The 12,050-nt window shown below is 38.3% G+C and overlaps 3 protein-coding genes across 3 annotated transcripts; all 3 read left to right on the plus strand.

Annotated features, from left to right (window-relative positions):
- Positions 1-1,827: 1,827 nt before the first annotated feature.
- On the plus strand, positions 1,828-6,383 carry nmnat3 (nicotinamide nucleotide adenylyltransferase 3). Its single transcript, XM_072441244.1, has 4 exons — positions 1,828-1,945; positions 3,553-3,736; positions 5,142-5,227; positions 5,581-6,383. Exons 1-4 carry the CDS (start codon positions 1,834-1,836, stop codon positions 5,994-5,996), a joined length of 798 nt encoding a protein of 265 aa, XP_072297345.1. The 5' UTR covers positions 1,828-1,833; the 3' UTR covers positions 5,997-6,383.
- A 1,195-nt stretch (positions 6,384-7,578) lies between these two features.
- Positions 7,579-9,813, plus strand: rbp1.1 (retinol binding protein 1, cellular, tandem duplicate 1). The gene is made up of 4 exons (XM_072441242.1): positions 7,579-7,807; positions 7,993-8,171; positions 8,631-8,732; positions 9,432-9,813. Exons 1-4 carry the CDS (start codon positions 7,735-7,737, stop codon positions 9,480-9,482), a joined length of 405 nt encoding a protein of 134 aa, XP_072297343.1. The 5' UTR covers positions 7,579-7,734; the 3' UTR covers positions 9,483-9,813.
- An 861-nt stretch (positions 9,814-10,674) lies between these two features.
- rbp2b (retinol binding protein 2b, cellular) lies at positions 10,675-11,839 on the plus strand. Its single transcript, XM_072441243.1, has 4 exons — positions 10,675-10,833; positions 10,960-11,138; positions 11,565-11,666; positions 11,771-11,839. The coding sequence occupies exons 1-4, from the start codon at positions 10,761-10,763 to the stop codon at positions 11,819-11,821; spliced, it is 405 nt and encodes a 134-aa protein (XP_072297344.1). The 5' UTR covers positions 10,675-10,760; the 3' UTR covers positions 11,822-11,839.
- The last annotated feature ends 211 nt before the right edge of the window (positions 11,840-12,050 follow it).

Consider the following 12,050-nt stretch of genomic DNA (forward strand, 5'->3'; position numbering starts at 1 on the left):
AAGTGAGTTAAGAGGATAACAAAGATAGAGCCAGCATTCAGAAACCAAACACATGCAAGGCAACATTTACATGCACAGTAATCATTGGCAAACAATCCCACAGAGTCCCAAGGCAGCTCCGTGGATAGTGGCAGCTAAGTTACAGCAGAAGCTCAATGTCCTCAGCAATTCAACCTCATCCATTTGGTGCGATAATGTTTGTCATTATCAATCACATTACATGATTAAAATTGGGGTTTCCCTCACATGAGCAGACTTTAATAGTTACAGTGCTCTGTAAACTGGACTAAGCTAAAACTCAGCTTTTCTTGGTTTCGTGTTATTGATTAAAATTAATAAATAAATAGAATAAAGCATTCTGACAAATTCATATTATTATTATAAAATGCTATTTATACATAGTGATGTTAAAATTAAGACTGAATGATGCAAGGCTGCCAATCTGTGCCACCAACCATTAATCACTCACGCACACACACCATGTTCCTTCTTGTGTCCTGCTTAATGACACAGCAACAGTCGATCGGTAGTTGATCCACCGATTCTGACCTTTGGGTAGAGTGTTCCATCCACTGAGCCATTGTCATCTTTATGTGAAATGACTTGTGCCACCATTTTGTGGCCTCAAAATGTCCCCCACTGTTGAACATCCGGGAGGAATATGCCTCTAATAAAACATTGTTATTGGAGAGTTGTACCAAACCAATCATTTTGTTGGCCTGTAGGCTTTATTCGACTGGACAGTGCAGTGTGAAATGGGAATGAGACTGGGGAATGATATGCAGCAAATTGTCGAATTCATCCTCACAATGCTGCGGCCTGCTCCAAACAGCAGCATGAGTTCTATCCTCTTCAACACAAGTGGGACATAACAGACCCATTTACTGTAATTAATAACCTGTTAATTTTGCTTGCCTGCAGTCAATAAGAGTTTAGAAAGGTTTTTTCTTTTCAAGGACGGTGTCACGTAATGATGGCACTTTCCAATTGGAAGCAGGATTTTGTTGCATTTGTGTTTAGATAAAACTGTGACCTCTTCCTGGGATTAAATTATACCATGTGTAAGGCTAAGACACTCCTCGTGTCAGCACCCCGGACAGTTCCGCCAGAGTCCAAGATCCACCGCCAGAGGGAGCCCCGCAGTTTGATATACTAGGAACCAAACACTTGAAGCTCGTGTTCAGGGGGAACTAGAAAAATGGAGCACTCCCATCATGCAACAATAACAATGTTATGAAGGTAATGTTAAAGTTGTTTTAAAGCAGTGTTTTATTGATCCGGTTATTAATACACAGCGACCAAAATTTATGCACTTTCACATTTAAAAATATATTGAATCGTTGATTATCATTTTCTGCGTGGTTTTGGTTAAACCTCGCTCAATGTCAGACGGGTTATTAGGTGAAAATAGTATATATTTTTAGTTTGAAATCGTCTCATTCAATCATTATTAGATCCCCACACAGCAGGTTTTATTATAGTCCATCATAGTCCTTTAGTGACGTATTACAGGATTATTGCCTTTTTGTCACATTTCAGTCATATGGTTTTTATCATATTAGGCTATACTTTTATGAATGTATTTGCTATATATTCAGATGGGACTACTATGTGTTGAAAATGTTCACACGTTTGAGTTGGAGAAACAGATTATAGAACAACTCTTGAAGAGCAAATTGTAGCCAGTATGCTGATGCAATATGTATAGATTATACACATGGATTAGTTTTCTTATCCGTCTCAATAAAAAAATAAAAAAAAAGTTTAGAAAGTATTAACTATTTTAACTACATATCCGTTCATCTTTCTTCTACTTTTGTTCAGAGAGAAAAGATGTCTGGCTGCCGGATCCCTCTTGTACTTCTGGCTTGTGGCTCCTTTAATCCCATCACGAACCAGCATATGAGGCTGTTTGAGCTGGCCCGGGACCACATGCACAACACAGGCCAGTATTAACCCCACAATCAATTAGAAATGGTGTTTTATACCACATTCTTGGTGAAAGAAGTGAAAAGCTTATTCTTGTCACATGCTTCAAGTATGTGTGATCTGCATATTAGTATTCATTGGTTGGTTAAGAACCCACTTCTAAATATTGAGTAACATAACAGAAATTTTCCAAGTGTGTTTTAGTTACCGGTAAGTCATTGTATGACTGCTCAAATATCTTATTTTATTTGACATGTTTGTAGATGCTTTGTAGCCGACTATAGCTCTCAGAGCTCATTTCCATCTGCAGTTCCTGAGACATAGAAAACATACAAAAACAACAGCAAAAATATAAATGCAATACTTTGGTTTTTGCTCCCATTTTTCATGAGCTGAACTTAAAAATATGAAACTTATATATACATACACACACACACACGCACACACGCACGCACGCACGCACGCACAGGCACACGCACACACACAAAAGACCCATTTCTTTCAAATATTGTTACAATTGATACAAACATGTCTTACTGAGCAATCAATAGTAATAATCCATACTATCTCACAGGTGTAGCGTTTCAAGATGCTGATGAGATGGCATGAATGTTGGACAGGTGTGCTTTAGGCTTTATTGGGAGAGTCTGGGGTGACCACCAAAATTGGCATCAAACTTTGCTGGATATTGGTAGGAACTGGAACACGCTGTTGTACACGCCGATCCAGAGCATCCCAAACATGCTCAATGGGTGACATATCCAATGTGGCGCCATTCAACCACAGACTTCACCCTCATGTTGCAGCATGATAATGTACGGCCGCATGTTGCAAGGATCCGTACACAATTCCTGGAAGCTGAAAACATCCAATTTCTTACAAGGCCAGCATACGCACCAGACATGCCAATTTCAAGCAACTTCAGTGGTCAGATTTTGACACATTTTTGAACAATATTTGACAGGTATGGGTCTTTTGTGTATATAGAAAACGTTTAATATCTTTGAGTCTTTGAGTTCAGCTCATGAAAAATGGGAGCAAAAAAGGGTTGTATTTATATTTCTGTTCAGTGTAGAAAGAACAAACACCAAAAAAAAGCTAGAACCTGTGTTCTTAAGGATGTACAGTTTAGGAAGTTTTTGCAGAATGTTTAACTGTGTTGGCAGTTTGTTTCCTTCTGTTGTAGATTTAAAAAAGAATGGTTGCCCTTGTGCTGTTTTCCCCTTTATGTGTGCTAATTCTACGCTGGCCTTTGGGGATGTTGACCTTGTTCTGGTCATCATATATTTTCTTCTACTTTTTCGTTGCATGTCTGTAACAAAAATAAATTCCCCTTGGGGATGAATAATTCTCATTCATATTCGGATATAATTAAATGCTGTGTTAGTGTTCATTTTGAATAAAGATAAAAGAAATACAGTATTTCCCTGGATGAAATGTCATGCAAATTTAGTATTTAATATAATAAATTATGTACATTTTTTCTTATTATTATCCTGTGTTGTGTCAACAAAACGATTTGACAAACTACACATTTCAGTATTATTTGTGTATTTAGGAAAATGTGTTATTTGCTATCATCATCTGTAATGTCTAAAATGCATTTTCTATCATAAATATTAGGGCAGTACAAGGTGATTGGTGGCATCGTGTCTCCAGTGAGCGATGCCTATGGAAAGCTAGGCCTAGTCTCGGCTCAACACAGAATAGCCATGGTGAAGCTAGCGCTGCAGACCTCCAACTGGATCAGAGTTGATGAATGGGAGAGCCGGCAGCCCGACTGGACAGAGACTGTGGTCACCATGAGGTTAATAACATTGTCTATTTTTCTAGAAATCTTTTAAAGCTAGACATTTTGTCAGGTCTGATAATCTCACTTGTAACATTATAAAGAATAAATATTACAATAAGTGATATAATATATTCTATATTAGGTGATCTTAGGTAAACAATTTAAACAAAAGTTAATGTTCTGACCAGTTTGCAGAGGTGAATAGAACTCACACACAATGCGATACAAAGCCTAAAAAGACCATAACGTTTATCAAAAAAGCACCCGAATTTTACTCAGGCACATCATATTGATAATTATAGTTTTTAGCTACTTCCACTGGTTTTGTCAATGTCGCTAAGTGGCTCTAAAAGGTTGTTTGAGACATAATGTATTAAAGAAGAAAACTAGTGGCATGTGGTGTGGGCAATCAAGGCAATCAGCGATTGACCAATAAAGTTGAACATTTCCATGTGTCACAACTATATTTAAACTGTTCAGAAATATATCAAAATAAGCCTGTTTTCCCCTCACTTCTGCTGCTGAAGCATGTGCTTAGGAGATACGAAGCAACAGCAGCGCCAATTTTCAACAAACTGACTTAAAACTAGCTTTTAGAGAGACGTCTTTGTTTGTAGCTAAGGCCCTGTTCACATTTCTAATGATTAGACGTTAGTTAAAAATACGGGGAGTATTTTAATAACATAGAGCGCTAGTTTGTGTAATGAATTGATCGGTGAAGTGAAACTATTTAAGCCATTCAGTGCTACTTACAGGGATGATAGTTTAGTTCAATAAGATAGGGGTTTGCCTTTAGCACAGGAGACCGCGGTCCGAAACCAATCAATGCATGAACTTTTGCATGCAAATGTTATCCACTAAACATTGATGAACACCCCAAGTCTGCTTGCCCATACATAAGTTACTGCACACTGCTGAAGATCTGGTTTATGTCCAATGTCCAAATTTAGACTAATCATTTAAGTTTGTATGGATTAGAGATTTTAATTATGCTTCTCTGTGCACTATCTACATTGATATTGAATATTTATTAATTTGTAATCACCATATGTGCCAAGGCAGACAGTATCCTTTTTGTTTCACCAATGGTGCCTCCTCTGCACACCCACAAATCTCCTTCTTAGTGGACTGCCCTAAGCTCTATTTGCACAACCACAGAGCTGATCCACACATGAAATGGCCCGTTGTCCCCAGCCCCAATGAGGCCGGACCACGTCACTGCGACTCTCCTAGCTCATTCACACGCAAAGCTCATGTTTAAGAGGCTTTTCTTCTAAACATAAGTATTTCTTATATATAATAATACTATTTCCTTGAAATCCAAGCTACATTTTAAAACATGGTCATTAGTTTGTTAAAAATCTTAACTCAATATAGCGAAGTGTTAATATTGCTCTGTTTGTTGTATCTGATTGTGCAGGTATCATTACAACCGTATTCTTCAGGAATACCAGAATAGCACAAGAGCGCACAGGTTTTCAGATGATGACTCCCCTTCAAATTCAAGTAAGAACCTCTTAGCATCTTACTAATGACATACAGTATCATCCTGTGTTAAGGCAGGACTCCAAAGGTTGCAGAACTAAAGTTTGGGGTAGAAAGTATGTGTAGGATTGGGAATAAAATCACAGTGATGACCCTACATGTGGAGCGGGATCAGCTGAACGCCACGAGAAAGCACTTCAATTATTCTCTATTATGCGGCACCGATCTATTTGCGTTGTGTTTTTGTTTCCAATAACCATTCAAATGTGCTGACAGCATTTATGTTGCGTTTTCATTTTGTTTCATTTTGTTTCATTTTGGTATCCGACAAACAGCATTAAATATTTAAGTTCTAAATCTCTTTCTGTCCATAGATCCATCTGTCCAGCTGAAGCTTCTTTGTGGAGCAGATTTTCTTGACAGTTTTAAAACCCCAGGGCTATGGCTGGACGAGCACATTGAGGAAGTGTCTGGTTGTTACGGCCTTGTCTGCGTGAGCCGAGGAGGACTGCAGCCTGAAAGAACAGTGCATGAATCTGACATACTGTCGCGTCATAGACATAATATATTTCTAGTAACAGAGTGGGTGAGGAATGAGACCAGCGCCACAGAGGTCCGGCGGGCTTTGCGACGCAATGCCAGTGTGAAATACCTCATCCCCGACTCTGTTTTAGAGTATATTCACCAGCACAATCTCTACACGCTGGACAGTGAGAAGAAGAACCACGGCGCACTGCTGAGGCCGCTCACCAAACAGGCCAGAAATCCAGTGAGCAGCCTGGATGAATGAGCAATGATGGACAGAACACGGGAGATCTTCAGGCATCAGTGCCTCTCCTCAGGGATGGCATCTGTTTATTTCCACTGGACCGCACCATGGGAAAGGTTTGCACAAGCTCAAATGTTGTCAGGCAACACCTGCTTTCTGTAACAAGCAGTCAATCACATAGTTTGGACATCAGATAAAAGTTTGGTGTCTGTTCCCAAATACTGTTGTGTGTGTGAATTAAACTAAGGAAACAACTTCAGATATTATTAGGATTTATTTTTTGCTTGTGGTTAGAGCAACTTTCGCACCTTGGTCATGTGACTTTAGCAGTGTGCCTAATGTTTCTTCCTGCACTTTTTCCTGATTTGTTATGGGCAATTAAAACTCTACAGCTACACGTCAGTAATATCCATTTTATTGAATTATGTCTAAACAGTATAGTTCAATACTCTTTCACATACTTAACAACTTCTGCAGCCACACCTGCCCCTTTCTCTCTCGCTTTGTCTCTCTCCTTTTACATTTTTGGGGGGAATTTCTTTTACGGTATGGCGTAAAACATACTTTGAAGACGTACAACTACATTAGGTGGTGGTAAATACACTTTTTCAGTTGCCTGCGAACCGCCATTAAAAGTAAAGCACCAACGCCATTAAAAGTAACGCACCAACAACAACGCCCCCTCTGACCAACCACTCACTTACAAGGACATAATGACACCATGCATTTGTTTTGAGCTTGGATTGAATCCCCTACAATTGGGTATAAATGAGCATAAATAAATAATGCATACATATTTTCCCCTTTTTCTCTCTCTCTCCCGCTCTCTACTTAGCAGTCTCACATCTATTCATTCCACATCCATTCAGTTGAATCTGTTGTCATTCTGTATTTGTGCTAGCTCCGCTTGTTTCTCTCAAGGATTAGTTGCTCAGCTACAGTAACTGTTTTTCTCATTCAGTTCACTGGCTCTGAGCTCCACTGTGTGTCTATTGATGTGTGTGTTCACTCAGCTTTACCCAAAAGAAATATTATCAAATTAATAGAGTTGTTTAGGCGAGACAGAATAATTGTTTGAGCTACTACTTTAATTTCAGCAAGACAGTTCCTAAAGTAGCTTCATGTAGACACAAGATTTCACATAACTCAACTGATGAACTATAACTTAAGAGGAACTGAAGGTTGGATATGAAATAAACCAGATTTAACTTAAGAGTCCAGACCAAGGACCGTTTATCTCTAAATGAAAAACAGCCTGCATCAATCAGGTTTTATTTATTTTGCTTTTAGTATGAATATTGCAGAATCAGCTATATTCAAAACCATTTCTATTCATTGGTTCTTTGCTGGTTATGCATTCAGGAAACATCTTCCAAAGCCACTTTAACAACAAAGCCTCAACAAGTGCAAATCTGTCACACGTGGAATTCCATAAGTTATTCCTGCAACAAAGGAGGCACATTCAAGCTAATCTTCTGGAGGCAGGGTAAGCTCTGGACATGCATGTTCTACACCACACTCACTACTTATGACTAAACATATTACTGGTGCATATAAAAAATTGTATATGTGGAGTATTTGGTGGGAGGAGAGTGGGAGGTGCGAGTGTTAATTTCAATACAACAAACGAGCCAGTGTTGATAATCGGATTAGAGAGAGTGGGATTCAAATTGGGATTTTTGTCAGCGCGCTGTGCACTCCAGCACCAGCAGCCCCGGTCTCCTTGTTCTGTGGAAGTAACACCAGAAAACCTGCAAAAATGCCTGTTGATCTTAACGGATACTGGAAAATGATCTCCAGTGACAACTTTGAAGAGTACTTGAAAGCTCTTGGTACGTTAAAAAAAAAATCTAATGGTAACGTATACGCTAAATTGATAATTACTTCCGACTTTGTATGCTTCCTCGTGTTGTGAGCGCAATCACATCTTCGATTGAAATCTTGTTTAATGGTTTTCTCCTGCAGGGCTGTTGCATGTTAATTTGCTTTTGAGTATTCTCATTGCTCCCACTTGCAGATGTAAACGTTGCCATCAGAAAAATTGCCACACTCTTGAAACCAGACAAGGACATCTCACACGACGGAGATCACATCGTCATAAAAACCCTGAGCACTTTTAAGAACTACAACATGGACTTCCATGTGGGCAAGGAGTTCGAGGAGGACCTGTCTGGGGTGGATGACAGGAAGTGCATGGTAATTGAGTCATGAATTTTAACCTGGATCAGGTTCCCCAAGCCCCCTGGATAAACCCATATTTCCATGTCAAGGTTGATTAATGATACACCTTTGGAATGTGATGGCAGCATGTATTTCAAAGCATATACTTGCTGTCTATTGAATACTTTTCACGTGTGCATTATTATGACAAATAAAAAGACATCTTTAACATAAACTTAAGTACAAATCAAACCTCAGAATGAATAAGACAATGTTGTAAAATACAAGCAAATCATGTAGCGCTCTATTCTTTGCTTGTGGTTTTCACACAAAATCATGCTTCGTTTGATAGAGTCAGTTAGAGGCAGTTTTTTGGTGCACACTGATGTGGTGCTGATTATGACACTCTAATCTAGATCTAGCCACTTAACTGTGTTTATATTCTAATCCATTGTTGTGAACTACTGTCAAATGATTTATTTTGGTTATCCTTAGACCACAATCACATGGGATGGAGATAAACTGGTATGTGTTCAGAAAGGAGAGATTGAAGGTAGAGGCTGGACCCACTGGGTGGAAGGAGATGAACTTCATCTGGTAAGAAAACTTCACTCCCTGACATGAATATTAATACATTCAATTTGAACACTTAAACCCAAATGCCAGAGTGCCTCTCAGCTCTCAATGTGATGTGAATATTTTGCAGGAGAAGGGCATGAGATTACCTACATCGTTAAAAAAAAAGCTTACAAAACACATCACTTTAAATAACAAAAGACTACAATTGAATTAATCCCCAGTCATTGGCTTCATAGTTAAATGTGACAGTGTTGGCAGCTGAAAACGTAACATCCAGTGTCATGTTCTTATCACAGCTTGGCAAACCTAATTTATGTAACAATGAATTCATGAACATTTTCTTTCAAATGGGGCGAATGGCTAATGAAAACATTTGCATCTGAATAGCCCAAGTAATACATTTTACAGCTCCATTTTCAGCACCACAAACGTTTACTTTCTTTGATGTCATTACATGGGGGGAAATAATTCCAGCAGGTGTCTTAGTCAGAACACCATGAAATTGGTAATTACCAGAAAGTCAAAGGGCATAATTTGATTGAAGATGACAGTGACCTCTAGTGGTAAAAATACACTCATTGTATTCAAGAATCCCCACAAAGTTACAATCTCACTTCCCTGCTATTTCTGCCCAACTTCTCTTCAATAAATTATGGTTATAATTACTGCATGCAAAATTAGTATGTCAAAAAATGAATTTTCACTTGATGTTTGCAGGAACTGAGAGCTGCAGGAGCTGTTTGCCAGCAAATTTTCAAGAAGACCTAGAGCTACTTTTATGAACTACTTTGAGGACACATTCCACTGCTTGGCCTCTGTACCATAGTATGGTACTGTTTCACCGCACAAATTAAACATTGTGTGTAAAGTATTGATATACAAAAACCTCTAACACCTTTGTTTCAATCTCCTGGTGGGAACTGCTGTGATTTTGGTCTATATGTGTTTAAAGCTTGCTGCTGTGTGAAATCTAATGATAAATTATGAGATGTGGATTGAAATAGTCTGCTTGAAGATACCATTTGTGTACATAGATTTATGCCCAGTTCCTTGTGAATTGTGTCAATATGTAATAAGTAATAAAGCAATGGTGAAATAATGTTGTCTGAATATTGTATTGCATGTGTAGAATAGTATCTTGTTAGTGGCTTTACTCCTTCCTTCCTGAGCATTCGCACTAAACCACTGTCTGTCCAGTATCTACCCATAGACACTAACGCCTCTCCTGGGGATTTGGGAATTTTGGGGATATTGATCTTCCCTGCTTTGGCTGCTTCAGAAATTATGCTCTCTCATATAAGGTCCCCACCAATAAGAGTTTAAAGCCCAAGTCAATGCTTTTTTGTTTAACATGCACAGTGAACATACTGAATATAGTAATCCCTGTTTCATCCAATAGTGAGCCGTGGTAACAACAGTTTCAAAGGTAAAGAATAACCTGCTACCTTGACAAAGTAGTTTATTTTGTACACTGAAGACATTTTTACTTAAGTTTGGTGAGAAATATTTGCAATTTGAATGCTGTACACTTTTACTAATAGTCATATTGCACCAATGAAATTTCCCCATGTGGGACAATAAAGGAATATCTTATCTTATCTTATCTTATCTTATATTTAGCTTCTGTATCTACCTTTGAAAACAACTGTAACTAAACAGCAATCGATAGTGTACAATAAACTTTGGTAACCCCAATGATCTGAAATTACCTCACAGACAAGGCAAACACAGTGGTAGCTATTACATAATATTTATCAGTATCTACATTTGTTCATTGAGTACATATAGTATGTAAAATATTATTTGAGCTTCTATGTGAGCACCCATGACTCTGCCCTTCCAACCTTTAACCAACTCTCCCTTTGTCTCTGCAATGGCCAAAAAAGAAATGCACAAGTTTCCCCACCCCTTTCTACAACTGACCCCGCCAATCCCTTTCAGGCAGTAAACTCCGCATCAATAGTTGTACCCATGCCCCTTGACTTAAATACAGACAGGACACTGTGCTCCTTCAGTCTCTAAGTCATTGTTTCATCGCCTGCAACCATGCCTGCAGACTACAGCGGCAGATGGTTACTGGAAACCAGTGACAAATTTGAAGACTATTTAAAAGCATTAAGTAAGAGATTTTGCTTTTCACTGTCATAATACAGATTGTGTATTATGACACAGATTGTGTGTTGTTAGTGTTTATAGATTTTTAAGGAGTTGACACTGTTTTTATATTCATTGTTCTTCTCACTAGATATTGACTTTGCAACTAGAAAAATTGCCATTTCTCTGTCTCAGACCAAAGTTGTCACTCAAGAAGGAGATAATTTTGAGTTCAAAACACTGAGCACATTAAGGAATTATGAACTGCCCTTTACAGTAGGAGTAGAGTTTGAGGAGTACACCAAAGGACTAGACAACAGAACGGTCAAGGTGAGTGGAGATTTGGTGTATAACTTTTCTGGTAGAGAGTTAGCCACTTGCTCGTCTTCACTGATTTTATTGCTTCGCCAGGAATGTATGGCATCAAATGAAATATTTATCTTGCATTTAATCAATTAGAGGTGTTTTTATGGCTAAAAATACCTTGAAAAATATGCATTCTCACAGTGAAAGGGCTTGCCTTGCCACAGATCTGATTTGTTAGTTAGCCTAGTGGCGTTACCTGCTTGTCTTCATGGAGGAGATATATACATCTAATGCCATACTGTGAATATTGTAGGCAAAGCGATAATGTCTCCAATAAGACAAGAAAGTGAAGGACCCTCCACAAGAAAAGTTACATATTGTACCTTTACAGTAAATAGAGCTGAATAGTAGCCTGCATAAATAAACGCAATAAAACATATTTTTTTACAGAGTTTAGTGGTATGGGAGGGGGATAAGCTGGTGTGCACTCAGATAGGAGAGAAGGCAAACCATGGCTGGAAACACTGGATAGAGGACTGCAAACTTTATCTGGTGAGTTACAACAAGCTTTCACTTCATTCCTAATAAATGCACCTGTTTAACTGATAATGTATTCTGTACAGCATTAACACATTATTATGTATATCTTTCTGCAGGAGCTGACGTGTGAGGATGTTGTTTGTACCCAAGTATTCAGGAGAAAATAATAAAAACGTTTTAATATGTTCTTGCATTGATTATTATTTGATTGATTTGAATAACTATATTATATATTATATACTATACATAGTATATGCATATACTAGGGTTACACTTTTCTGTCCATCATTATTAGTACTATTGTTCAACTTCACCGGTGAAGTTCACACTATAAACTTTGACCATTTAGTAGCACATACACGATACAATAGCCTATACTTAAGAGCCTCTTGTAGC

This window comes from Eucyclogobius newberryi, unplaced genomic scaffold, assembly GCF_026437365.1.
Source record: "Eucyclogobius newberryi isolate DKJ021-1_F unplaced genomic scaffold, fEucNew1.0.hap1 SCAF_12, whole genome shotgun sequence".
NCBI classification, from domain to species: domain Eukaryota; kingdom Metazoa; phylum Chordata; class Actinopteri; order Gobiiformes; family Gobiidae; genus Eucyclogobius; species Eucyclogobius newberryi.

Coding starts and splice junctions, on each gene's coding strand:
- nmnat3 (XM_072441244.1), top strand. CDS start 1,834: ATGTCTGGCTGCCGGATCCCTCTTGTACTTCTGGCTTGTGGCTCCTTT. Junction 1,946..3,552: donor GGACCACATGCACAACACAG/GCCAGTATTAAC, acceptor CATAAATATTAG/GGCAGTACAAGGTGATTGGT. Junction 5,228..5,580: donor TGACTCCCCTTCAAATTCAA/GTAAGAACCTCT, acceptor TTCTGTCCATAG/ATCCATCTGTCCAGCTGAAG.
- rbp1.1 (XM_072441242.1), top strand. CDS start 7,735: ATGCCTGTTGATCTTAACGGATACTGGAAAATGATCTCCAGTGACAAC. Junction 7,808..7,992: donor AGAGTACTTGAAAGCTCTTG/GTACGTTAAAAA, acceptor TCCCACTTGCAG/ATGTAAACGTTGCCATCAGA. Junction 8,733..9,431: donor AAGGAGATGAACTTCATCTG/GTAAGAAAACTT, acceptor TGATGTTTGCAG/GAACTGAGAGCTGCAGGAGC.
- rbp2b (XM_072441243.1), top strand. CDS start 10,761: ATGCCTGCAGACTACAGCGGCAGATGGTTACTGGAAACCAGTGACAAA. Junction 11,139..11,564: donor TAGACAACAGAACGGTCAAG/GTGAGTGGAGAT, acceptor ATTTTTTTACAG/AGTTTAGTGGTATGGGAGGG. Junction 11,667..11,770: donor AGGACTGCAAACTTTATCTG/GTGAGTTACAAC, acceptor ATCTTTCTGCAG/GAGCTGACGTGTGAGGATGT.